Source organism: Channa argus, chromosome 20 (assembly GCF_033026475.1).
Source record: "Channa argus isolate prfri chromosome 20, Channa argus male v1.0, whole genome shotgun sequence".
NCBI classification, from domain to species: domain Eukaryota; kingdom Metazoa; phylum Chordata; class Actinopteri; order Anabantiformes; family Channidae; genus Channa; species Channa argus.
This window is the reverse complement of record NC_090216.1, coordinates 7,176,075-7,203,883: the sequence shown is the minus strand read 5'-3', so window position 1 is coordinate 7,203,883 and position 27,809 is coordinate 7,176,075. Positions and strand designations below refer to the sequence as shown.

Sequence of the window (27,809 nt, the reverse complement as noted above, 5' to 3'; positions counted from 1 at the left end):
TGAGACTGTAATAATTTATTTTAAGGAACAATGGAATTACGTAAAAACTGAAAGTGATATTGCCTTTGGCAATACTTACATGATTTTATAACAGAAGTCATCAAAGGGTCAAACAATGTACAGATACTGTAAATACATAAAACCAAACTACTTACTGTAACTAGCAGCATGAATCGTCCAAAATGTGTTATAATTACACAAGTTGCTGAATGATGATAAACTATTCAGTATTAACACCAAAAATTTCCTAGAAAGTTCACAGTAACATACTGTATTTCAGAACTTGTATTAAATTAACTTCATGGGTTCATTTAATAAGATGTCATATTTGTGGTAAAAGTGAAAACCTTTAGCAAGGTTAGAATTTTAGTGCAAATTACAACAGCTTTTAAGCTTTAAGTCTTACAAATAAAATCATAAATATTTCTTTTTAAGAATTTGTAGAAACCCTGGTCCTGTAAATTACAAATCCCTGGACTAGCTGGATTTTTATGTAACCAAGACTGGATTATTAATATTTTTAAACAGACAGCAGTAGCTGAGTAGAACAACTGTAGTCAGTTTTAGAATTGTAAACCATCAGCTATGCTATACTATTAAACTATTGTATTTTAAGTACTGGGGACAAGTTGAATGGTTGGTTCCTTAAAGTGCAACTTCACAAATTTTCAACTTGCTCTTTATGGCTTTAGTTTAGGGTGTAAATGTACATCAATGCTTTTAAAGTTCGCTCTGACTTCCCTATATCAAATATTTTCTCTGCTTCTAGCTAAAAAGTTCCCTCCAGATGTCATCAACCAGAGGAGTTTTCATCATTAGGAGTTCAGATGGTGTCATCCATGATGACAAACTCCATGGTGGAGGAACATGATGACATAATCTGAACTAAAGTTTCCTCCAAGTGATGTCAAATGAAGGAGTTTTTCAGCTAGAAGTAAAGAGATATTTTAATATAGGGAAATTTAATGGCATTCATTTATCCAAACTAGAATCAAAAGAAGCAAGTTGAATATGAGTGAAGGCATACTTTAAGTGTATTTCTAACTTGTAGTCCAAAAAAAGGTCAGTTGATTAACGTGCCTTGGTTGAGAAAATGAATGCAAAGCCTTTGTAACTTTACACAACGTAAACCTGTGTAAAACCACTTTTCCTTTTGGAAAATTAAGATGTAAAGATACATAAAACAAAGAACATTAACTATCTATGTAATAATCTATTCCGATTAATTCAACACAACATCTAAGATCCATCCTGCCGCAATCTAATGGATCTCGTCTTAGAAGTGTTAATGTATCCTCACAGAAGCACACTCTATAAAGTGTATTTATACTGCATTTCTACAGTAATGCCTTTCAAAGAACTGAAAACCTTAGAAACAACTTTAAAAATATTAAGTAAAAATACTTTTTTACTGGCCATAGCCAGTTTATTAGTTTAATGGGTGTCTTTGTATTACCATATAGCTGAACTATAGTTTAGAAGGACATGATGGTTCTCTGGATGATATCAACACATTCCTGCACCTCATGCTCTCTGATGATAAGAGGAGGCGCCAGGCGGATGATGTCGCCATGGGTGGGCTTTGCCAGCAATCCGTTGTCACGAAGGCGTAAGCACACCTTCCAGGCATCGTAGTCTGGGGGAAGTATACATTTTAAAAATGGACTATGCAAATTTTATTCGTAAGTAGATGAATCTGAAACTACCTAAGAAGGAAATTTGACTCAAAAAAGTGTAATTAAGTTTTTCAGTAACACTTCATTTGAACCAGGTGTTCCTTAAGCTCAGTAACAGCTCTCAAAGACCTACTAAACTGGTGCTATTTAAATCCCATCACAATTCATCTGTAACTCATTTGTAGCTGAGATTTTTGGAAGCAGTGCAGTGTTGTACCTTTGGTTTCTTTGATGACAACTGCATTGAGGAGGCCTTTTCCTCTGACTGTTGTCACAATGTCTTTGGGCAGTTTTCTCAGCTCAGCCCGCAGCAGCTTTCCCATTTTTTCTGCATTCTTTGCCAGCTTCTCTTCCTCTATCACCTGCAAATAAACACAGAATGAGTTTGCAAACCACATTTCCCCTAGGACAAAATATTCCAAGTTGAAACTCAGAAATATTAGGTAAAACATTTGATATGTGGCTAGTACTATTTACAATCAAAAATAGATTTCCAGTTATTTGGAAATTATTGAAATCACTACACATGAACCGGCCTAAAAAAAAAAAACTTTTTTAAAAAACTGACATGAAATATAAGTTCACTTTAACAGACCTCAAGTGCAGCGATAGCAACTCGACACCCCAGAGGGTTGCCTCCATATGTGGACCCGTGTTCTCCAGGCCTGATGGTCAACATTATCTCATCATCACACAAAACAGCAGATACCTGAGGCACACAAAAAGGAAACACAGAAGTTACATAACAATTGTGATCTATACTCTTGTTAAACAAAACTGGTCCCAACAAGTCTAGAAGTTTCAGTCGTTGACTATTGCAAAACAATTCTATTATGTGATTGACTGAACAGACACAAATGCTTACAGGATACACTCCTCCAGAAAGAGCTTTGCCAAGAATCACCAGATCAGGACGGACTTCTTCATGGTCCACAGCCAGACGCCTGCCGGTTCTTGCCAAGCCAGTCTGCACCTCATCAGCAATCCACAACACCTGGACAAGACACACAGGATCATAATCTAGAATCTCAAAAACATACATAACCACAGGTTTTATCTGTAGCCTATAAATTCATAAATTTGAAGTTGATAAAATGTAAGGACTTTATTTCCTAAAGCCTTTGAAGGTTAGTCTTCACACCTGCTGCTATTGTGCCTTTTGTACACAGTTGTACAAAGTGTAACTTAATGAAGCTTGGAAATCACAAACTTGTTGTAAAAAGATCTTTCATTGAAGATCAGCCCAATTTTGCTTTGCCCTTAGTTCATTTGACCAGAAGGAGAAGCTGTTTGCTTAGAGATGAAAAGTATAATATGTACTAATTAGGCAAAAGCGCCAAGATGGATGTATACTGGAAATATAGACTGCATTACCTAAGCCAGCATGAAAATAGGTAAGGTCAGTGTGTTGTACACCCACACACCAGGCAAAGTGAGTATGTAAAAACTGTAGTGTTTCCCCACCACATATTGGCGTTAGTGTATAACAGGTGTTAAGAGGATTTTAAGTTCACCATTTAGAAACTTAAATACCTGGCAGCAGTGAACACCTGGTAGTTTGAATGTGTTAAACTGTACTAATGTAAAGTGGACCTTGACTTACGTTATATTTTGTGCAAAGTTCCCTGACTTGAGTCAGGTAACCTTGTTCAGGCACCACTACCCCAGCCTCCCCCTGAATGGGCTCAACCATAAAAGCAGCAACATGTGGGTCTTGAAGGGCTTTCTGCAGGGAAAGAAAAACAAAAACACTAGTCAAACATTTTAGACATTTAGTCAGGGTTCAAGAAAACACATCATCACAAAACATGATACTGCAGTCAATCATTAGGTTCCTATGTTTAAACACAGATACATAGTTATCCAGTTGAAAAGATAAGTGTCATGGTACTGCAGATAGGCTTAAGTCAGCTATTCTGTTCTTATGTTAACACAAACAGCAATAACAAGTCAGATAGACAAACAATATTTTAAAAATCAGATCACTTTTTAACTACAAGGAAGGATAAAGTGCAAACAAAACCAGACTTTGAGAGAAGAGAGAAGGTAAATATGGTGAAACTTTTGCTGTACCTATTGTCAGTGTTTTCCAACAATCGTAAGTCAAGAGTACTGTCACTCTATTACTCTGGTAGTAACTGTACTGTTTTTGTTAACGATAAGAGTCAAAACCTGTACCTCAAGTGCAGGAATATCATCAAATGGGACAAGTTCAAAGCCTGGCATGTAGGGACCAAAACCTTCATAACTGCTGGGGTCAGTGGAGCTGGAAATTGCTGCCAATGTGCGCCCCCAGAAGTTTCCACCTAATCAAGAGTAAGATGACATGCTTATTCTATACTTCTAAGCCTGCATCCTAAGACAATGCAGAACATTTCAAAACCTGTGGTCACATTATGATGAATGCTGTGCATGCTCGTGCTAATTTTGCTAATCTTAGCCTGTCACTGTCATTTTCTTCTGGTCCAAACTTTCAATGTGTTCATGTATTTGGATATTTGCTAATTTCCTATGTAAATTAAACAAGTTATAAAATATTTTACTGAGGAAGATTTATTTTCTGACTGAAAAAATTATGGAACAAATATATGCGTTTATTTGGTGCAAACTGTTTTAAAAGATGTAAGATGTGGTGTCATCCACATAAAATGGCAACTTACTAGCAAAAATTATTTTGGCCTTGTTTTTGGGAACGCCCTTTACATTGTAGGCCCACTTGCGGGCAAGCTTGCAGGCAGTTTCACCTCCTTCGACACCTATTTTTGTTACAAAGGAAAACAAGTCAAATACTATATTCATGAAAACTTTTTAACATGTTTGCCCGGTGTTTTTCTTACCAGTATTCATAGGTAAAACTTTGTCATAGCCGAACAAGTTGGTGACATACTCCTCATAAGCCCCCAGCACGTCATTGTAGAATGCTCTGGAGGTCAGAGTCAATTTAGATGCTTGGGCGGTGAGTGCGGCTAGGATTTTTGGGTGGCAGTGTCCCTGGTTTACTGCACTGTAAGCACTGAGGAAATCATAATACCGATTGCCCTCTACATCCCACACATAGATACCTGAAGAATAAAAACAAACCAATTTTGTAGAAAGTGTCTGCAATAATTCACAATTGATTTGCTGTTTAAAAGAAAATAACGACCACACTCTGAACTCACCCTCCCCTCTCTCTAAGGCCACAGGCAGTGGATGGTAGTTGTGTGCTCCATACTTGTCCTCACGAGCGTAGATATCTTCAGAGGTGAGCAGGCATTCAGTCCTCGTTTTGGAGGCGGGGCGTGTTCCAGAGTGGACACTGCGACTGAGAACAGGGGCAGCACGGAACAATCTGCGGCTAAGTTGAAGAATCATTCCTGGCATGGTCTTGTTCTGCTATATCTATTCATAAAACAGAAATGCATAAAATAGAAAAAAAAAATTGAAGTGGTAAATTTATAAACACATAGGTATGGTTTTATCCAAGTTGCACCAAACCAATCCCTAGTGGCTAATAAGTTTTATATACAGATACCCGAACAAGGAGCTACAGATTGGAACAAAATAGCTGCTATTGTCCATCTGAAAAGAATAACGTACAATTTTCTCTGAAATAACTGACAAAAGTAATAAGTGAAAAAAAAAGAAAAACTTCTTTGACCTTTGTTATTTAATGATCTGTTCGATTTTTGTTAATATTTATGTTTTTGTTTTTTGTCCTTTGAGCATATCCTGTGAGTTCAGGGTCACCACAGCAGATCATTGTCCACGTTGATTTGGCACAGTTTTTACATCGGATGCCCTTCCTGATGCAACCTCCCCAAATTTCTACCAGGCTTGGACTGGCACTGCTCGGCTGGGAATGGGCTGTTGGGGGTTCAGAGTCTTGCCCAGAGACACTTCAACATATAGCAGGGACCGGGGATCCAACCAGTGTAGATTTTTGTTCTTCTATATATACATTATTGCCTTTACTGTTTATAGTTACCGGAGCTGCTTTTTTCCCCTTTAAGCAAATACATCAATGTTTGCTGGTTTCAGCTTCTAGAGACAGCATCTGAGACATCTTCATGAGAGCAACCTGAAAATCTTTTAGTTTGAACTGCTCCTTTTTTCTTTTTTTTAATTGAAAGTAGATTTTAAACTGTCATAATAGGATTAGATAAAAAGACCAGTTCACTGGCAATAAATTGTTAGGACTCCTGACAACAAATCAAAGTTACTGTAGCAATAAATTATCACAGGATTCATTCAATTTATTAGCAAACCATGTATAGTTGTGTAGCAAATGCTATGTTAGTCAGAAAAAAGGACATTTAAAACAGATGTGTGGATCTGGTAATCTGTACCTACCAACTATATATCTTTTAAATTTGTTAAACCTCTTCTTATATAAAAACAGGTGCATCTTAAAAATGTAGCTACAAAGAACAGGCCTAATAGCTTGATACACTATTAAATGGGAGTCCACAGAGCACATACCTGTAGGCTTAACAGGTCTACTGAACAATGTGCCTCTTTCACATCAAACACAATAGAGGACCAGACTTTTAGTGGGTGTGGTTCACAGAGACCCACTGTACTGTGGCACTGTAGCTGTGTACTTCTGGATTTCTCTATATGTTCACAATCACAGTAGACTTTTAATTTCCCTTCAATGCCACAAAGTACTGTAACATCGACTACTTTTTGCTGAGCAGACAAATGTGTTGTTGCTTCCTCAATGCTTAAATATTTATGGAAACACGTGCTTAGTGGCACTGCATACCTTTGAGATGACTCTCAGTTTGGGATTTAGATTAGATGAAAGGCTGAGTAACGATCAGCCAGGTTCATTTAAGCCAAAACATGTGACTGTTATTGACTTACTATAACTATTTAAATATTAAGCTTGTCAAGGAAATACACCGGGTTTGAAAAAATGCCAAAATAAACTTGCTAAATGGGGAGATAGCACGTGTCATATGGTTCGAAGTAATAAATAACCTTGTACAGTGTGTTTACTTGGAAACTTAGAAAGCAAACACGCGTTAGTTACGTCTAGGGCTCTGAACCTCGAAGAGGTGATAGGCTGCTGTGGAGCTGCCTCCACGGCACACCCACCACCATCGCAGCCAGAAGCTAAAAAAAGGATCAAACCTGATGAGTTTCTGACGAGTGATGGTTAATGTACGAACTAAGCAGCTGTCCCACAACGTTACCTGCATCCTGGAAGAATTACGTGAAGCCCTCTGCGGTTAAAACTATTTGACGTAAGATAAAACGATGTCACGTACTAGTTAAAGCTGAAACCTGCCGTCCAGCGCCCATAAATAAATAAATGCATACATCTTCTTGGGCTAAGAGTGTACGCGCTTTTAGGAACCGTGCTAACCACAGACCATATGCGTCTCATCTTTTAAGCTAATACAGTAAGCTAACATTAGCACATCCCCCCTGTACTTTTATTGGTCACAACGCAATTATAAAACAAGCGGTTTCGCACAAAAAAAAAAAAAACGTAAGATATAAAATAATGTAAAACTGTACCAGAATTCAATCAAGCGGCTGTAAGATAAAACTCTCTTGAAAACTAGGATGTTGACTGCTCCGTCCGATGTCTGATGTTAACACCCCGGGTTCCGGTGGAGGTATGCTACTGTCTACCGGGTCTGGCGCGTGTATATGCCACGGCTGTGTTGTGCGTGACTGACTTACGTCATAAGGCACGCCTCCATGTTGCAACGTTGCCGATTATTGCGGGGACGAAAATCTGTCCCCAAAACACCATCATCAGAAGCACAAATACCTCATCATTAATTAAACGTCCACCAGGTGTCAGCCACACTTTATTCTTTGTTGACATTTGTAAGCAGTTTCCTAAGTACTGCATTTAATTATTGTTAGCGAAGCTCATTAAATCACAGCATGTCCTTTTTTGTGTTCTGTCACGTATTATGTATATGCACATGTAAGAACACGAGCAATATTCACGCAATATATTTTGTTACATAAAAGTAGCGGCGGAGGACGTTCTTGCATCCGTAACTGAAGCAAGACGCGCGTGCGCCGTGAGGTCACAGTTTGGCCATGGCGGACTCGGGTTGGCCCGGCTGTGCGAAGAGTTTGAAAGGTGTCATATTGGACATGTGTGGAGTATTATATGACAGCGGAGAGGGCGACGGAGTGGCCATAGCTGGTTCTATTGAAGCTGTGAAAAAGTAAGCGAATTATTAGCGAGTCAGTTGAGACGTTGTTAGTTTCTTGTTTAGCACAGCTCACTGTCTGTCAGAGCCCACCAAAGACCATTCACTTTTATTCTGCCAGCATTTCTTTCCAAGAGTCCCAAAGGGGGTCTCTGTGCACGTGGCTTTAAAGCGCTCACTTAATATTTCGACAGAGTCATAAGTCAGTAATGTGTGTGTCTCGTCTCCGTTTCACCTCACGACCGTTTTTAAAGACTCAAGACATCTGACCTGCAACTGCGATTCTGCACCAATGAGACTCAGGCCACCAGGGAGAAGTTTGTAGCCAAATTGCGGAGGTTGGGCTTTGACATCTCTGTGGCTGAGGTTTTCTCTCCTGCTCCTGCGGCTGTAGCCGTCCTCAAGCAGAGGGGTTTACGGCCTCACCTGCTGGTATATGATGGTAATGTTTTTTTGCTTTTTTTTTTATGAGTTACTGTATCGTCAGCATGTGGCCCTATTTGCAGTATATGTAAAAAGATTTAGTAGGATTCTAGTTTTATATTCTTTAGATGTTTTCAGGGCACTTTTTGCTTCTGCGTGTTCTTTGCACTCACAAATAGTAAATGGATATTAAGGCTCAGTGGGTAGCGCGATGGTCCTGGGTTCAATCCCCGGACCGCACAGGGCCCCAAATCCCAAGAAAACCCAAACAAAGAAACAAATACTTTCTGACTTTAACAGTCAGTTTCTCTAATGCATAGTTCCATTCATTGCTATGATCTATAAAAGCTACAGACATGTTGTTTTGTCTGTTGTAATAAAACAACACTTTATTTCTGACAACAAAAGAAGTTTATTATACTCATCAGTCTGTCAGTCTTTGGTCTTTGGCTCTTTTATCAGACTCTTTGTGTTAGAGTTGGTCTTCTCATCATGGAATTTCTTAAAATGAAACCATCAGGTTTAAAATATAAAATGTGTTTATTTTTTTCCAGGAGTTCTCCCTGAGTTTGACAGTGTTGACAAGACAAACCCAAACTGTGTGGTCATAGCAGATGCAGCAGAAAAATTTTCGTACCAGAATCTCAATGAGGCATTCAGGGTCCTTATAGGTCTGGAGAAGCCAGCGCTGTTTTCTCTAGGCCAAGGGTAAGCAGATCAGTAATATTACTGTATTACTTATTCAAAGTAATGAGCACAGCATGACACATTTAGTAAAATACAATTACAGATCTAGTTAAGGTTTGGTTTCTTCACAGGAGATACTATAAGGAGATGGATGGTTTGAAACTTGATGTCGGAGTTTACATGAAGGCGCTGGAGGTAAACTAAGTGTATAATGTGCACTGATTCAATCTGTACAGGTGATCTGTTTCAAATTACATTAAAAAACATTTTTGTTCCCTCCAGTATGCCTGTGATTTAAAGGCTGAAGTCATTGGAAAACCATCCCCAGTGTTCTTCCAGAGTGTTCTCACTGACATGGGGCTCCAGCCGCACGAGGTATGTAGCTTCTGCTACCTCTTGTGGTGCGATGATGAAAATTTGATGTACAGCAGACTGAAATGCTGAATTTATAGCTTTGAAGTGCAGCAGCTTCTTTGCTTTCACCCTTGACTGGATCAGAAGAATTGTATTATACTATATACTATTAAATACTATTTTCTAAGGTGCTATGAAGTTTTAACTTACCAAGAACAGACATTTCATTTTCTGAATGACCAAATATTGGTGGTTCATAAGTTTTGTTAGACACACACATGTTTAGAGTATACATACAGAATACACTATTTTTACTTTAAACACACTAGTCGTCCTGTTTGCACTTATTCACTTTCTGGTTTTGCAGCGGTCCCCGTTCACTCAAACCAGCTGTGGGTGTGTTTTTGCCATATCAGATATGGGTTGTGCAACAACTGTAGTACTCAAACAACCTGTTATACATTAAACAGGTTAGCTGGACACCTACATGCTGAAATGTATTACAAAGGAAAGCCAAGATGCTGCCTTTTTGTCTTACAATCTTGTGTTTTCACTTGTTTTTATTCATCTGTAGGTGTCTGAAAATGCGTTTTCCTGTCTCTACTTGCCATCAGCTAGTCTCCATTCATTCCCAAGTTTAAGGAATAAGTGCAATCGCCTTTGTGTTCCTGAGCTTTTCTATTTTTCCACTGAGCATTTGGCTTTCCAAGAAAGCTCTGTTCATCTCAGTCTAAGCTTCACTTCATTCTCTGGATTTAATTTCTTTCACGGACGCTGCTGCTTTTCAATTCTAGTACTTACACAGGCCTTCATGCAGAGATTGTGGTGTAGTTTTTTCTCTTTTTTTTTTCCTCAAAATTGGAAATTCTTTGTCCATTGAACCACTCACTTAATAATCAAAATGAAACTGCTGCCCTTCCACAGAATGGTATCATTGCTTATTTACAGTCATGAATACTTCAGAGGTCAGAATCCTATTACTGCACCACCTGCTTTAACCCAGTTAGAGGATTGCATTTGACACTCCAATGCGATTGCACACTCGCTGTGTTGAAGGATTTCTTTATACTATTTTAGACTTTCTTTTTAACCCTGTTTCGACATCATGGATCACCTTGGTTCTCTTCTTCATACCTGCTGCGTCTTCAGTCATTACAGTTTCTTAGAAATAAAGTGTATTTTTTCACACTAACAAGCAACAGAGCAAACATGTGCTTGTGCAGCAACAAGTACCTGATCAGTAGATAAGATAGATGAGGCGTAAAAAAAAAAAAAAAAAAAAAAAAAAAAACACAAGAGGAACGCAGGATGAAATTGATCTACCAAGTGCTGATTATTCTCAGGGTAGGGAACAGGGATAACAGGAGATAAACACGGACATGTATGATGCAATAAAGATAGTGTATTAGAATTTTTGGATAAACTGCAAACACAATATTTGCTGTTGTCAACAGCTGATAAAGGTGGGCTACAAGCGGAGAGGTACACTGATTGCAATGGTTTGGTCTCAAGTCTTGGGTCTAAAGCTTTGCCTCTAATTATTTGGAAATGTCAAAAAGTACTTTTTTTTTTTCATAAGTCTAATATTTACTTTCAGCTAGTACAAATGACCAAACTTTTACTAAAATTTCTTTTTACATTCCATGACCATTTTTTGTTACTTCTGATGATGGAAGAACATTTGTACTACCTTTGCATTCCCCTTACACTAAAAGAGCATTATATGTTATTCCATAATCAAAAAAGCAATAGTTATAGTAATGAAAATTAAATTGGAACAAAAGTTTGCATCCCCCCTGATAAATTAATGTAAATTTAAAATGTATTAATTTCTGGGGAACAATTGCATTATCTAAACTAAATACAAGATTATGTTTTCCCCTTATTTCAAAGTAACGGGATGCAAACATTTGCACCCAAGTAAGTGGAATGAACTTTTTATTCTCACTTTGATACTTTATGTTATGAATGTCACGGCCAGTCAACCTCAACCTATTTATTAAACATGGATATACAGACATGGAGTAAACTGAAACTGGAATAAAACAAAATTGAAATAAAACAAATAATCTCAATTTGTTTTTAATTTTTGGTTCAACAGAATATTTTAAATAACACATAAACAACAATGACCTGTTTAGAGTTGCTTATATGATCTTAAATAATAGTTTTATAGTTCTATTTAGAACTGTTTCCTGTAATTACAGTCACACATGTCTTCAATCTTGTAATCAGTCTGCTTTTTGGTTTGGCCTTTGTTGTATTTGTAGTATTTCAAATATTTAGTTTAATAAAAAAAATCATAGACAAAAATTGATTTTTATTTATTTTATTTCTGACATTTTTTCGTTTTATGTCCTATGTCTGTTTTAAGTTATTTCAGAGAAAATTGTAGGCTCTTCTTTTATTGTGGGAGGGTACCTACAAAAAATCTTCCATATCTGCATGTCTGAGGTATGATGTAGCTTATCTAAACACATTTGTAGTCGCTTGCATGTAATAAGAATGCAGATTAGCAGTTAATCAAATTCTTACTCTATGTTACATTTGAGATTTCATCTGCGTGTGTCTTTAGAGGTCATGACCAAATCGTCTGCTCTCTTTTGTCTCTTATCACTTGCAGGCAGTGATGATTGGGGATGACCTAGTGAATGATGTAGGTGGCGCTCAACATTGCGGAATGAAAGGCATACAAGTCAGGACCGGCAAATACAGGTCAGTGGTGGTCTAAGAAAATGTGTCAAGGCAGTTTAAACACACACAGACTTTTTTATATATATATATATATATATATATATACACACACACACACACACACACACACACACACACATATATATACATATACACACACACACACATATATAAAATAAACAGGTAAGCTATATTACCATATTGTTAAATTAGGGAAAAAATTCACATTGTCAGCAGAAGAGGGCACCATTAAACCAGGATTGTGCATTAATGCTTCCTCCATAAAACACAGGCTTCCTGTGAACCAACCACCTCATTCTTCAGTCTTCCAGATTTGTTTATTTGATTGAGAATCTGCCAAAAATAGCTTTATTCTCTCCACATGTTTGAATGCTCGTTGCCCACATGGTCCTAGTCACCAAATGATTTATGGTCCTAAATCTGGAGATTACTGGGGCGCCTGTCTTATGGTGTAATTACAGAAACATATGGTTGATTATTTTAGAAGATATATGTGGTACTTATGGCTTGAAGAAAGGAGAAATGTAACTTGGAATAGGAGGGGACAGTTACAGAACTACACATTAAGTCATATACATGCTTATAATATATCTTCAAAGTCACATTGTAAGTGGTGTTTTTAATGGTTTGCAATGCTAGCTTAGCCCTAGCTTTCATATGTGTGCTTGACAAATAATTATACAACTAGATGAAGAATCCTGAACTGTTTTACAGGTGTGGTGCTGGATTTGAAAGTCCTTTTTACTTTTCTCATCTCAAACACAGCAGTAGTTGAACATGTAGCAAATGTACTCTCCTACACGTGCCCCCTTTCAGAATAAATGATTCATGTACATTTGTACACAGCATTTTAATGTTTTATTGCAGTAGTGTACATTAATCTGCTATTCCATTGCAAAGTGCTTTACTAGTGCTGATTTGTAATTTTATTTAGATTAGTATATACTACATTGCCTGGTATTTTAGGAGTTCATCCACATAGTTGAAAAAAATGCTCTTTGTTACCGTCCACCCCTGCTGTGGTGGGCACTAACTATAAAACACAGATTATTCTGTAGAGTACTACGCTTGATGACCTGTACCAGAGAATGGCGAGTCTGCTTGAGCATCAGTAAACTTTAATCTATTCCTAGGAGAACAGTCACTCACTGTAAAACCTGTCATGTCTATGCACAGTTATTCCAGTTTGTATGATCAGTGCTGAGGTTCAGTTCACACAGATATTTTATATGGCAGATTTGCAGCAACCTGGGATAAATCCATCTGTTTTATGTGACTTTAGAAACTTCTTCCAGCAGCTCAGTTCTGCTCCATTGTGCTGACACTCTAAACTGTGTCTGAGATACTCAGCTAAACAACTAAAGCAGATTAAATGATTTTTTTTGTCTGTCTGTCACATGGAGGGCAAAACCTATTAAAATAGTAGGCTATTTCCCAAAAAAGAAAAAATGCAGATCATATTTGTGATACATGAAATTTTGTGCTTCAGCTATAGTGGTATAGATGCACTATAAGTGGTTAATTACTTTATTCGGGTCATGATAATATACACTCCAGAGTCATCTTTACTAAGTCCAAAGTACCATTTTGAGGAGTGCATTGCAGGGGTTTAAGTCGTTCCTTGCGCCACACTTTAATATATGTTGCACATAATTACAAATTTGTACCAAAACCGAGCTCTCTGATATTAGATGTCGTGTGTATTGCCACATAATCCGCTTTGAATAAGTGATCTGTTTGAGTTTTAGTGGGAAACTTTGGGTTTGTGGAGTTTTACCCTTTAAAATACAGATAAAGAGGTTAGAAAAAGTCTGCTTTGCTCCAGAATTAGCAGTCAGTTACCCATTGAACATAAACAACTTCTAAAATATTTTATATCCTTCACGAAACCCGGTTATGTTCTCTCTGAACAAGAAGCGAAACAGTGCCATTAACAGTGTTTCTGTGAGACTTTCTGTGGGAGATTTAATACTGTTTAGGCAAAAAGGCCTAGTGAACCCAAGCTTGCTGGGAGCAGTTATAAACCCTCAGTCAGATCTGTGAAAACACAGCTGTTTCCAAGTCAACCAGATGCTGTGCAGGCCTCTAGTTCCCATCAGGCTTGGAGAAAAGACCGTTTCAAATACTCAGGCCTGGTGACAGGACAGGAAAGGAAAATGATACAAATCACAGACAAATCTAATTATTTCAACTTATTTTAAAAAGCTCGAGACTTGACAGTCTGTTATTCAGCAAGGACTATATTTGCCCGGAAATCTTTCAGGCACAGAAACAATATTATTTTTTGTGTTTTTATTGGAAGCTTTCTTATTGTCTTATTATTGAGGTATCAGGGTAAAGCATCAAATGTTTTGAAGTTATTTTTTATTGACCTGGGTCTTTAGTTAGAAACAAAGAAGAGTCAACAATGTGCCCTTTTTTGTCACATGGTACATAATATCCTTTTACAGTATACAATGTATAATGTATTATAATAATAAGCCTAAAATGTGCTATTTTATTATGGCACATTTAAGTAAAGGGATGGATGTTATCTGTAACTGTATACAGTAGAGTTTATACTTTTACTGTACCTACAGTTACTGACTTTACCTAATACAGGAGTAATTGTATTAAGGGAGTTTTCTGCTGGCGATCAACCTTCTCTTGTTCTTAAATACAAGAAAACCTTAGTGCACTTAACTTAAGGGAGCAAGAGAACAGTTTGCTCTTTAATGTAGAACAGGTTTGTGTCTTCCACCAAAAAGTGTTTGGAAATTGGACTGGGAGTGTAGCGATCTGACTGCTGATGGTACTCACCTCCATGGGAAACATTATACTCCTATCCAGCCTCTGCTCAGCTTTGTAGTTGGTATGTACCTAAGGAAAACACATTTCTGTCTATTTCAGTGTCTAACATATTGCATATCAAAAATCAGTGCCAAGTGCTTAATGTGTTCTTATTCTTGGTTGCTTTGTCGATAATTGTATATGGCTCTACTGTCTTCAAGAAAGGTCTAGGACTGCTGTCGGTTTTAAAGTGAAAATTGCCTCTGAGTAGCAGTACAAGAAAATCCAGAAAAGCTGTCAACTTGGCAGCAGAATCTGATAGCTTAGCAAGACACCCAACCCTACAGAGCACAGTACCTCTCCATCAGAACTGAGTAGCTTTAAAGCTTTGTAAAAACAGGTTCACTTCATGCACTTTGGATAAAAGCACTATATAAGCAGACCATTTACCATGAACTATTTGTAAACCACTTTAATTGCTACTCCCAGCTGACATAATTAGTTTCTGAACCTTTTAGACTTAGCATGTGTGTTTCTCTGTCCATCTGAAACAATCAAAGAAGCAGAATTTTCAGGCTCTTGGGTACACCCTCACACCCTCATTATTGGCATTTGTAATTCTGCTGAAGAGAAAAACTAGTGACATCTTAGAAACCAAAATGTTATTGATAGATGTTTTGAATGAGCTCCAGTGAGTTAGAGGAAGCAGTCACTCGATTTCGTTGGAATCTGGCACAGATCGTACAGAAAACATTCACAAAGCAGCAATCATCTTCAGAATAGTTTATATCAAAAGCCTCTCCCTCTGGCCAACGCATGACTGCTGATGTGAGTGTTGGGAAAGTGTCCTCCAAGCAGGCTGAGTCACATTACCTCTCCGGAAAGAAGTAGTCGCTGATGATAGATAATATGAACCAGTTTTCTTCATTTGTGCCCTTTCTGTCTGCGGCCGTCATGGTTGGCCGTAACAGGAAGTGAGCACCGAACGGAGGGGTTCAGCAGCCATGTGATTATCCTCCAGATTAGTTTTTTTCAGTGTCATTTCTGTGCTGTGTCTTAAGTTGTGAGCATGTTTGTATTAGAACATGCCAGCTTGCTAAGCTCACCTTAATACATTCACAATAAAAAAAATAAGGTGGATTTTTTTTAAATCTATTGTATTTAGGCTTTAGGATTCTGTTGGAGTTACTGTACAGCAGGGTTCACCAACATGGTGCCCAAATGAGTAGCCTGTGGCCTGTAGCCTGTGGCTGTGTAGCGCCACTTACCAAAGAGCTGCATCAAATTTTTTTGTTGCTATTCTTTTTTAAATCACATTTGATAGTTATTGTGAGAAATCATTAACATAATCCGTGTCTTCACATAGATGAATATCATTAATTAAATTAATTATTAATAAAAACATATAATTAACGGTAAATTGAGCAAATTTATTATTTCAAAAGTGCGTTTTAAACTGGTAGCCGTTCACATTAATCGGTACCCAAGAAGTAGCTTTCCCTTTCAAAAAGGTTGGTGACCCCTGCTGTACAGTAACAAGTAGCAGTTAAGTTTTTGCAGCCATTTTGCTACTTGTTGTTCCCTGACTGGAGCTTGGAATCAATTCGAACTCTTAGAAGTGATCTAAATAAAAATCTAAACTATTCTGCGTGAGAGAAAAATCCAAGTTGTTTTCAAACTTTATGATTTTGGCTTACAACCTTAGGAGAACTAGAAGTAAATTGCATTATGGCCTCATAGTGCCACAGTGGCAAAACATTTTTACTGTGTTACGTGCAATATAAATTACAGTGGCTGACACACACCTTATCAGTGAAGCTGTTATACTCATACAAAAGCACACACACAGCCACACATGCTATATTTTGCACTGAATAGCATCAGCTAGAGCACATAGTTCTCACCAGGTGGCCAATATGCAAATACTCATAGCTATCACTGTAACTGCTACTCCTGTAATCAGCATCATCAGGAGCAGCAGGTTTGAGACGGATCTAGAATAAGAGCGAAAAGGATGTGGCTGGTTGCCATATTGAGTTTCTGTTATTTGTTAAGGCTCCTCTTATAGATATCACACAGCTGTATAAAAGGTGCAGTCAAAACAAAGTTATAAGCACTTATAACACTATATAACATACTTATAAATGACTTCAGATAGTCTTTCCTGTGAACATGTCCTGCCCTTAATAAACTGTTAAATTGTCCCCTTCATTTAAGATCAGTCCCCAGTGTCCAGAGTGGGGTGAGTCCCTCCCTACATGTCACTTAAGCCAAGCTGACGGGTTAGTGGTGGGTAACCTGTGATGAGTTGGGCAATCCAGCCAAGATTTCCACGGGTAGTGGTATTAATGCGGTGAATAGAAGGTCAGCCCATTAGAAAAGCAAATGGCTCACAACTGTCAAACTGATTTTTAAGAGTGAGCCTTCACGGTTTAGAACTTCTAGCTCAATATTATGTCACAATAGGATATTTCCAAATGTTTAATTGTATCTCTTGGCCACAGTCTTTAACTTCCAGTGCCCTTCCTGCAAGATTTACTGTACGTCGTTGCTTTATCAGCTCTTCTGCAGTACAAGAAATTGAACAGCTTGTTATCAATATACAGTGTGTGTGGTGTCAGAATTGTGATATGACTTCACTATCTTGCAGATATTTTGCCTGTTGGTCTTTTACATATGCCTTATTTAGTATTTTTGATGTCCCTTTTTATAACATTTAAAATTTTCTTCTGCAGTTTCTATTTATTGTCATTTTTTTTCTCAGCTTGTTTGAACCAACACTATTTGCGGCATGTAATTTATTTCTTTTTTGATTGTGTACACATGACCTTATGTAAAATGAAATAAATGCACCACTGAATGTAAAGCCTAATGGAGACGTGTGAACATTTTCTGCATTGTGTGTGTCCACAGAAAGATGATTCCCTTTCCCTCGGACATAAACAGCCTATCAGATCTCTGTTCTTGTGAACCAAACAGACATTAGGCTGAACACAGCACTGCAGTGTTAGGTTCAAGGATGGGCTTTGTTCTATGCAGATCTGTGACACTGAACCTTGACAGTCGGGTTGTGCACTATGTGCATGGCTATGGTTGCAGCCTAATCTTTATAAGGTGAATGCTGCCCCTGGGACTGCTCTGTGAGGTACATACTGTATTTCAGCCTAGCTTGTCTTTCAGTCCTCCACTGTTCTGTAGCATAAATTTCTATGGTTAAATACATGGTTTTAGTATGTGACTTGCCATATTGTATGGTCTTGTTGTTGTTTATCACCACGACAACAACACCTCTAGGGTTTAATGTATCAAAAGCACATTATACTTGAGTTGCAGTTTCTCTGCACTTCTGTTCTGCTTTGACCTTTATGAATTGTTTTTCTCTGTCGACAAGAGTGCCTGCATTTCTTAAAGTCTGGTACAACAGTCCCAGGCTCTGTCCTGTTAACCACTGTTAGCACATTAGTTTGATCTGTGTGGGAAGGAAGTGAAGTTATCTCATTTCACTCCTCTTCGCTGAGGCTAAAAATTTAAGCACTTGTCATCTCTGCAGTTATGTTGTTACTGAAAGTGTTAGAGATGTCTTCTTGCGTCTCTGCCACCAAAGAGACCATTTACACACATCCAGTCAGCCATACTGTATGCACAACATTGCCTTTGAACTGAGGTAGAGACTGCATGGACCTTCTTTCTGTCCAGGAGCACTGTGACCGATGGGATTTGTTTTGTTTTGTTTTTTTCTTTAGCAAAGTGGCTGATTGATTAAATAGTGATTCTTTATTTCTATCCCCAAGGTGGGCTCAAAGCAGTAGGGACAAAATACTTACATATACTAATCTACCTAAATCCATGTTTTGTTTTACAGCGATTTTATTTCACAATAGACCATATGTGTATTATAATGTACAACAAGGTACATTACAGTGCAATAAAATGGACAACTGTTGGTTGTTTTCTCCAGTCAGTCAGCAAAAGGGCAGAGATGGCATGGTGGAATAGGGAAATACATTTTGCATATGGATTCTGTTTCTGTTTCTGCCGGATTTCTCTCCTTTTTTTTTTTTTTTTTTCGGATAACTTATGAATGTTTCAGCAGGTTTTGTTGGTTGCATCTTTTCATGGATGCTTCTATAAATGTCCAGAGGTGTGTGTGTCAATTTCTAGACCTTTTTCAAGGCTGTAAAATGCAGCAATTAAACGTTCACAAATGAGCAAAACGTTTAAGTGCATGTGAGTGTTACCATTAAGGAAGTTATGTTTCCTTAAATTGTCTTTACAACTAAGCATACAGACTGTATTACAGCAGACTTGTGGTCAAAGGTTACATTTACTGTACCTCAATTCTATACAGACCTGCTAATTAACTTTGTGTTCAGTCTATTCCCATGGATTTTAATCAGCAGCTTTGTAGGAAATGTAAACACAATCAATTCTGGGAATGATTTCCTCCTCCAGCCTGCAATGTGTTGGCCTCGAGGTCCAACGTGCCTTTCTTTCCCTTGGTCTCTCTATTCCTCACATTTACCTCATATTTTTATGCTTTTAACAGAATATTGTACTTTTAACTCAACATTTTTGAGTACCAAACACTAAGTGCATGTAGGCATTACTCTTAACCTGTGCTTGTTCACAGAGGACAGAAGCTGTAATCAGCTTTGATACAAAAAACGGTATAATTCATTATTCTCTGGATATACCAAACACTTAATGTATAGCTATTTACATTCATTGCAAGAAATGCCCTTAGCAAATATCGAACATACTAGGTGTTGCAGCAATAAAAGTGCTCGTTTTGCTATATTCTGGCAAAATATTGATATACATAGAATACATAGTAGTTAATGATTTAATTGCCATCGGTAAGTATGTTTGAGAAGACAGACTTCCAAAACATTCTTTATTTAAAAGTGGGTTAACAGTGACTTCTCTAACTGCTCTAAATCCAAAATCACCCTTTGTGATGGCGCGTACAAGAAACACTTTCACCTAAAACCTAGGTTTTCAGTAGGCGACGCTGTGCTCTTTCCATTGTCACAGGTATGAGGTCATCTTAGGACACTATAATCACAAGCAACCTGAATTAACATAGAGCCTAATTGAGTCTAAAAGGGGGGAGCTAAGACTTCTTCTCACCTAAGCTTTTAATATACTGTACTTTTCAATCATGTTGTGGTTTGAATGTCCAATTTGCATCAGATAAACATTAGATCAGAACATAACAGGCCAACCCAGATTGGGTACACATTCTAGATGACTGTGGCAGCAGTTGCACAAAGAGGTTTAGGAGCCTGATGGGTGCCAGATACTAGCCTGCCATCCCTTACCACCCTGGGGTGACAGCTTCCCCTGCCTGCAGGCTTCTCTAAAGCCTGCTGTGTGATATAAGTCAATGAGATATTAATAATTAACCTGAGCTTTTTTCAAATGGAGACTAGACTCCCACAGCGAGACAAAGAAGCCGGCCAGGCCTCAGCCACTGAACCCCTTGGTGGTGGTTTTCCACCCATGAGAGACAGAAAGAAAAAGAAAGAAAATGAGTGAGAGAGAATTAGAGAGCTAAAGCCCACAGATGGCAGGCTGAAACATAGCACTGCCTCTTAAATACATGAACACAGGGCCTTAGCTGTTTCAATGGGCATCCAATCCTTCTTGCAATTATCAATAGACAGGCTGTTTGGCTGCAGAGACTTGGGCCTCTGCCTGGTTTCTTCTAGAGCCATTATTTCTCCTAATGGTCTGTGTGTATGTATGTGTGTGATTGCATGAGTGTTTGCATTTTCTGTATCAGATGCTGGTGACTCAGCAGTCACTTATTGATTACATAAACACTTATTCACAGTGAGATATAATGCGCGACGTACACACATACGTCCACAAACTCAGCATATCATGAGTGGCACCACTAATAATAACATGCTGATGAACAGAGTGTGGTTAGATCTGGGTCACATGAAGCTCTGCATATTGAGCACAGCACTGACAGAGGCAGCTGTGAAAGGGAGTTTATTTTTTTAGGAAGTTGGTCAAATAAACAAGACAGAATTTTATGGGCTGAAACAGTTTGAAGCTCTTGTTTTTTGCTAGTTTTTATTTGGTTTTCTTTTCATGTGAAAATATGTCTACATTACCATTGTACATTGTGTATGTTTATAGTAGTGTCTGAAGGAGTGGAGACAAACTAGTACGCATTTTTTACACAACAGTAGCTATAAGTAATGATTAAAATTGTAAGCATTAGGTTAAACTTTTGAAATTACTGAAAGTAATAAATAAATAAATAAATAAATGGTTTGATTGTTACACAAATACATGGGTAATAAAATAGTTAACAAAAAGTAGTGGATATATTTCTTAAATGTCCAGCTTTTGCCACTCAAAAATGTAGTAGTACTATAGTGTTAGTGGGATGAAGAGGTGGTCTTACACAGAATCATAACTTAAGTGCAAGTACTTGCTTAAATGTTGAAACTGTCATAGGTTTGTTTAAAATACACTTTTATTGGTCAAAATCGACCACAATAGCAGCTGTTTAACAACTGGTAAATGTGGACCTGATTTTAACCAGTTTATGTGCATTTAATAATTGATTTAAATTTTACTAACTAAAGCTACAAAATAAATAATACTGTAGTTAAAAAAAACAAGTATCTTAAAATTGTATATAAGTATTAGAGTAATGTACCTGCCACCTGTGGAAGTTGACCAAAGCAACCATGACATTTATAATTCAGTCATAGGGGAAAAAATAGTCAGTGATGTGAAATTAAATCCAGTTTGCAGTCCAACATAAGAACATATTTGAAACATGACAGTTGCTGCTGATGTAGGAGATGCACATGTGCATATGTCATCTGATAGGGCAGTAGAGATCTTATACAGCAGATATTTGAAAGAGATGTAAAGATGTAAATCTTGTAAAAAAAAAAACACTAGTGTAGTGTGTCGCTCCCTCTGAGAAACAGTTAAGGGTTTAATGTTTCGCTGTGTTCAATTTGTCTCAAATGTGTACGTGGTTGTAAAGAACCCACAAGTTTCCAGTGGGTGTTTTTTATTATATTTTATGTGAGAGGTCAGGATATTCTCTCTCTCTCTCTCACACACACACACACACACACACACACACACATACACACACACACACACACACACACAAATATTACTTGTAATCAGAGAAGGCTTTCAGATAGCTACAGGATGCAAAAAAAAATAAAGTGGCTTTTAATGCTGCAACCAGGGAATCCCCTTTGTGTCCACCTCTATTGGAAATAACCGTCTGTGTCAAGTGTGAAAGCAATACTGCAGATGTTTGTTGATCATGACACAACATTATACAACCTTTGTAAGGAAAAGTGAGAACGTTTGCTTCATGGCCACAAACACAGCAGAGGATGTGAAGGCTCCAGCGTAGCATCTGCCATATCTGTTGCCATAGCATGCACATAACATGGTGGTTTTCCCCACTTCAGTTAGACGGTTTTTCATAAGAAGCTGCAGCTGTTGTTATTAAAATGGTGTTATCTGTGTCTTCTCGCAGCTCTCTACATATCAGGTACATGAGAAACAAATTTTAGAAACTGAACCTATAGTGCAGGATTATGAAAGGTTTACTGTTTCACTTCTGCTCTCTTTGACGACCCTGATATACCATCAATCTCTACCATGGCATTTGATTTGTAATAGAACCAGTGATTGCTCACACAAAATCTGATCACATTCTCACCCTCAAGGCCATTGCTCCTGTAGTGTCACTGCACAGCAGGAAACATGGGAAGTTTACACACCTTCTCTTCTCTAAAGGGCAAAAAGCTTTGTCTTTCGTTGGTATCTCATGTCACCCACAAGGCTTGACTGAGCCTACTGTAGTTATTGCCAGGCTCAGTTCTTTGAGCAATAGCTATAGTTTGCCCTAGTGTGAGAAAAGGCAGTGTTTTGGCTGCTGCCTTCTTCAGTCTGGTATGAAAAATTCACTTCTAAACAATGAACTGGGTTTAGTATTTTTCCATCTCTTACTGGCAGGCCTACTCTTTTCCTTTCACTGTTGTTGTAGTTCTCATAAATGGCAATCCCCACTGTAAAGCCAGATGATGGTACACACTGCGAAACACCAAGGATGTTATCATTTTTATCTATTTGGGGCAGAAGAGTTTACAGAAGAAATGGCATAATAATCTGCAATTGTGTTAAGTAACATGTGTGTTTGCATTCATCAGTGTCTTAACTCTGTTGGTTAACTTCCACTGGTTGTTGCTTTAAGAAATGCTCCTGCAGCTTATTCGCACAAGATATCTGTTTTTAGAGCTTTCAGTTATTGCTGATTATTTAAAATGCATGCTGATTGCCTAACACCTGCTAAATAAATCTAATGGGAAACATTTTCATAGCAGCGTGTTACTTGCACAGTAGATGATGTGCAATGCCAACAATAGGCATTCAAAATGATGTCAAAGGTTTAATTTAAAGATTAAAAAAAACAAAAAATGGAAGCAGCTTGCACTGTAAATGCCTTTAGACCAAAACATTGCTCTGAGTGCTGTGCATTGAGGGCTCAGGCTGAATCTTTCCTTCCTGGCTCCATGTGTGCAGTGTCTGGTAAGGGACATACTCAGGAAAGGTAAAAAGGTTAAGAGAGAAGTTTAAATCAAAATTGCATGTGATAGTTTTGCTTCTTCTTTGCACATGTGTCATTATGTATGTGCCAGTGTGTTAAACCAAAGGAAGGTTTTCATCTTTCATCTTGCCAGTCAGCTACCTTGGAAATTAACTAAATATACCTCAGAAACACAAAAAAGAAATCTTATTTCTCACCTCTCTCTGTGTTTGAGGCACAGCTGACTTTCACACCGAATTGCACTCACAGTATGAGTCATTCATCTCCACTTCCATGTCATGCAGGCTGGGCGTCCTTATACAAATGTATCTCTGCTTTATAGAGTATCAAGTTATACATTCTATCTTTATAACACTTTAAGCAACTCTAATCCTATATAGCCTGGGTATTATATACATGATACCCATGTGCTTGTTTCCAACTTTTACAGTTCTTTAATCTACTGTCATGTCATAACTTGTCTGGGGTTAGTGTATGTAGCTGTTGGATAATGGAAAGATATAATTATAATGCTACACTGGAGCCATATGAAAACTCGAACTTACAGTATATGTTTTCTAAACAGTAGAAACATTGTACCAAACCCATTGTTACTTTTGATTTGGCTGCTTCTACTTAACCTACAGTTCTTGAGTATAATTTCTTTCCAGATGTTTTGGCTGAGAGATAAATGTCCTATATGTATCCAAGCAACACAGTCTGAACAAAATTTGCAACGTAAAAACAAATGCACATTTTATGTTTTTACAAAAGACATTAAGTTTATTTTGAGCTGTTCATGCCACTGGCTTGAAGCTTAAATGAATTTAATGTGCCAATTTCCTGTTATTGCCACATTTGGCCACATATAATCTAATTGCGTGTATAAAATGGTTATTCAAGTTTACAGCTGTCAGAAACGCTAAACTTTTCAGTTTTAATTTTATAGCAAATTCAACATTTTCACATTTGAGTATATAAACCCATTAACTGTTTGACATCCTGGTTGATAATTTACTTGGATAGTTAATCAACTGTAGATTAATTTCTGTCGAAATGGAGAATCAATAACTGTAACCGTTTGACCATATGCAAATGCATCCAAAATCCACTCTGCATTCTGTAGCTCTTTGTGACTTTGAACCCAAAAGCATGTGAGCATTCACTAACTTTTGTGATATGTTGTTCAGTCTTTCAAAATTGTAGCAGCTGTGTTCTTTGCTGCTTCCCACCTCCCACCTAATCACTGACCTCATCCCTACACGAAGGCTGTGTGGTGTCTGTCAAGCTCAGGGACTCAACCTATCTCTTCATGTGTATTGATATTACATTGACCTGAAGGACATGCAGCACGCCTCAGATGACCTCATCGGTAACACTACCTGCATTGTGCTGAATTTTGCATGGTCACATTGACCTGGTTACTACTACATTATTCATTGCAATGGGAGGAAAGCAGCAAAATGAATACGCATGCATGCATATCGAAAAGGCAGGGGCCAGGGTCAACTTAAAGGGGCATCAGTTTGTTGAGATTGTGTTTGATGCTCTTAGCTTCACTGCTTGAGACATAAGAGGCATGTGACTAACTAGCTTGTGTGTTCGTGCCTGAACGTGCGTGTGTGAACTCAATCAGGCCTTCGAGCAGAAAAGGGTGTGGGAGAAATCTAGCACAGGAGACATAACACCCCAACCATTAATGTACCAGCTCACGTAACCCAAGCGCTGGCGGCTGACAGACATGCGTAAACACATGGCACCGCTTCACTGTATCCACTGTGGCTTCAGCATTCAACGCCTCACCTCAAACACCACCACCCCCCAGGCATCTTCTTTCTGTCACTACACATGGGCAACTCACAAATATTTGCCATGGTCCTCTGCAAACTCTAAGAGGGCAGGATTAATGGTGGTGTGTGCTGCACAGACAAAGCTTTCCCATCTGGAGCTCCAACCCATGACTGATAAATAAAGGCAGCACTCACAGCCTGGTGAAGGGTCGGGGGGGGGGGACCAATTCGTAAAATGAGCAGGAGTCCTGGGCAGCCATGCTGATGAATGAAGTGTGCACATCTCCATCCTTTAATGTTATGGGAAGGAAAAGGGTACTTCATACTGGCCTGGGCCTGGTGCAATGCCAAACAGATCACAGTTTACATACATGCTGAAAAAACAACCATATCTGCATTTAGCACTGGGCCCTGAGCCAAACATTGGCAGCAGCCAAGAGGGAAATAGGCAGGGCTTCCCGGCATCTCTTTCTGATTTTCCACAGTTTAGGAAACCAAGTTGAAGCAAGATTGTGATCTTAGCCTTGGTCACTGGTTCCTGATGTGTTTTGCATATGACCTTGCATATGTTAATTTGGGGTTTTCTCATGTCTGTAACATGCTGTGGCTTTTGCACAGATGTGAACAAGACAGTAAAGTTCCCTGAAAAGAGCTTTTATCTTATTTATTTATTCATCTTTAATAAAACAGCCTGTAGAGTCATTCTGTTTTGAATCTTCTTAGACCATCACGTCCTTTTCTTTTCAAGTTTAAACAGGCAGTATTGTTAATGCGTCTACCAGGCAGTTGTTTGTTCCTGTTTGTTTTTTTCTCCTCAAGATTTTTCCTTTAAGCATGTTCTTCTCCCCCAGGCCCAGTGATGAGAGCCATCCGAATGTGACGGCCGATGGCACTGTGGACAACCTAGCCCAGGCTGTGGACCTGATCCTCAATCAGAGAGGAGGCCACTGAGTACAACACAGAGGATACAAGTAACTCTCCTCTCATTCTAATTCTGGATGACACAGCCTTGTACCTGGTAGTATCGCCATATAGCTTTTAAGTATAGATTGTAAAGAGAAGGATGTGCTGCTTTGATGTAACATGTGAACACACTAAATACAGTCCAAACGCTGTATATCCTGTAACTGTCACTGCTCATTTTACTATGTCACATATGGGAAATACCCAACCACCTGGTGCTCCACAGATTGTAAATGAAACTTGAAATTTGCAGATCTATCCCCCAGGTTTGCAAGAAAGTCTCTGAGAATGTGGAACTGCACTGGGCCTTTGCCATTGCATGATTGGGATCAATAAGATACATCAATTAGGCAAAACTTTGCCAGTAAGCAGCTGCTAACTGACAGTTAGGAAGTAATGCAGTGGGATCAGACTCCCTGCTTATCTTAAGAAGATTGTTTGGGGAGTTGGAAGTTAATTGTTTAAACTTTGTAATGTATTTTAACACAATAATTATGTAGGTAATATTGTTGCTTCCTAAAACATGCACTACTAGTTCATGCACTAGTTTCTAAACCTAAACTTAAATATTTGTCTTCCTGAATTTGCGTATTTATTTTGAAGCATTAAGACTATATTTGGCTGTTGTTTAAACTGGGATTCATATTGGAGCCGCTTTCATTTTATAAAAACAAATCACTGGAAATGGGAAGTGAGCTGGTCTCTGAGATGATAAGTGCAGAACCCGGTAGCATGTGATAAATTACAGTGGCGCTCGAGTTCATGTTTTTCCTTCTCTAAACAAACATAAAATGAGCTCTCGATCTTCAGAGTAAAGAATTACTCCTCTACATCTGCTTATCTTTATTTACTTGACTATAAGCAATCCCTGTTTCGGATTGTCCTGTCATAGTTGAGCTTAAATAAAACGATGAGGGGGGGGAGGATTGTTTTTTGGGTTTCTGTGTGTCAGCTTGATCATTGAGGCCTATGAAAGTGGGGCGTAAAAAACAAACGATTCTCCATCGCTACCCCCAAGGTTTCCACATGTACCACATAGATTAAACAAGAACAAAAGCCCCTTGCCGAGTGATTCATTGGGGTCTTTCTGGTTCACTTCCCTATTAGGTGACACAAACTTGAATGTTATTGAGCAATTAATGTTAATGAAATGCTTATGAAAGTATTATGAAACTGTTTCTGAGCTGGGTGTACCACTCCTGATTCGGAAATAAATATTAATGTACACAGCAAAAGTACTAGCATCTGCTACCCAGTTTTGTAACAGCTTACACACTATTTGACTCGAAGTTTTGTTCATTATATTAGTGCCTGCTGCCCTTGTATGGAGCTATTAAACATGTTTTTGACTACTCTCGATTGAATAACTAGGTTATTTTTTGAGTTAAATTTTTTCAATAATTATCGGGCCACAGTTCTGAACACAACCACTTGGTCCGCTCATCATCACTAGCTATGAAACACAAACTCAAACGCATACATGCATAAGCCCCAGAGCTAGCTGGTTGTTCAGCCTCACCTCGCAGGCACGTCTAAGGTCATCCACCCATTTCACACAAATTACAAATTAGCAACATCTTAGCTTTACTGGCTTCACCATAGATAAGCAGTGATATATTTCTCATGTAGTGCAGCAGATTGATTTTTATTTAATTTTTTTTTCTGTGACCACTGACTGCAAAGA

At 38.2% G+C, this 27,809-nt stretch overlaps 2 protein-coding genes across 4 annotated transcripts; one reads left to right on the top strand and one right to left on the bottom strand.

Annotated features, from left to right (window-relative positions):
• oat (ornithine aminotransferase) lies at positions 1–8,226 on the bottom strand. Of its 3 annotated transcripts, none has more exons than XM_067487986.1 (10): positions 8,111–8,226; positions 4,838–5,057; positions 4,514–4,738; positions 4,337–4,432; positions 3,855–3,982; positions 3,280–3,402; positions 2,542–2,670; positions 2,272–2,385; positions 1,894–2,038; positions 1–1,636 (listed from the first exon to the last, which is right to left on the bottom strand). In XM_067487986.1, exons 2-10 carry the CDS (start codon positions 5,037–5,039, stop codon positions 1,476–1,478), a joined length of 1,323 nt encoding a protein of 440 aa, XP_067344087.1. In that variant the 5' UTR covers positions 5,040–5,057; positions 8,111–8,226; the 3' UTR covers positions 1–1,475. The 3 variants fall into 3 exon arrangements, with proteins under 3 accessions (XP_067344087.1, XP_067344088.1, XP_067344086.1); XM_067487987.1 differs by lacking the exon at positions 8,111–8,226 and adding an exon at positions 7,353–7,373; XM_067487985.1 differs by lacking the exon at positions 8,111–8,226 and adding an exon at positions 7,185–7,343.
• lhpp (phospholysine phosphohistidine inorganic pyrophosphate phosphatase) lies at positions 7,686–27,809 on the top strand. Its single transcript, XM_067487989.1, has 7 exons — positions 7,686–7,855; positions 8,095–8,282; positions 8,818–8,971; positions 9,082–9,145; positions 9,233–9,325; positions 11,928–12,019; positions 26,014–27,809. The coding sequence occupies exons 1-7, from the start codon at positions 7,725–7,727 to the stop codon at positions 26,111–26,113; spliced, it is 822 nt and encodes a 273-aa protein (XP_067344090.1). The 5' UTR covers positions 7,686–7,724; the 3' UTR covers positions 26,114–27,809.

What these genes read in the sequence shown, in the direction of transcription:
- oat (XM_067487986.1), bottom strand. Translation starts at nt 5,039, where the DNA reads ATGCCAGGAATGATTCTTCAACTTAGCCGCAGATTGTTCCGTGCTGCC. An exon ending in GGCCAAAATAATTTTTGCTA is followed by an intron (nt 3,983 to 4,336) that starts GTAAGTTGCCAT and finishes ACTCTTGATTAG; the next exon opens with GTGGAAACTTCTGGGGGCGC. An exon ending in ATGATATTCCTGCACTTGAG is followed by an intron (nt 3,403 to 3,854) that starts GTACAGGTTTTG and finishes CTTTCCCTGCAG; the next exon opens with AAAGCCCTTCAAGACCCACA.
- lhpp (XM_067487989.1), top strand. Translation starts at nt 7,725, where the DNA reads ATGGCGGACTCGGGTTGGCCCGGCTGTGCGAAGAGTTTGAAAGGTGTC. An exon ending in TTTACATGAAGGCGCTGGAG is followed by an intron (nt 9,146 to 9,232) that starts GTAAACTAAGTG and finishes TGTTCCCTCCAG; the next exon opens with TATGCCTGTGATTTAAAGGC. An exon ending in TGGGGCTCCAGCCGCACGAG is followed by an intron (nt 9,326 to 11,927) that starts GTATGTAGCTTC and finishes TATCACTTGCAG; the next exon opens with GCAGTGATGATTGGGGATGA.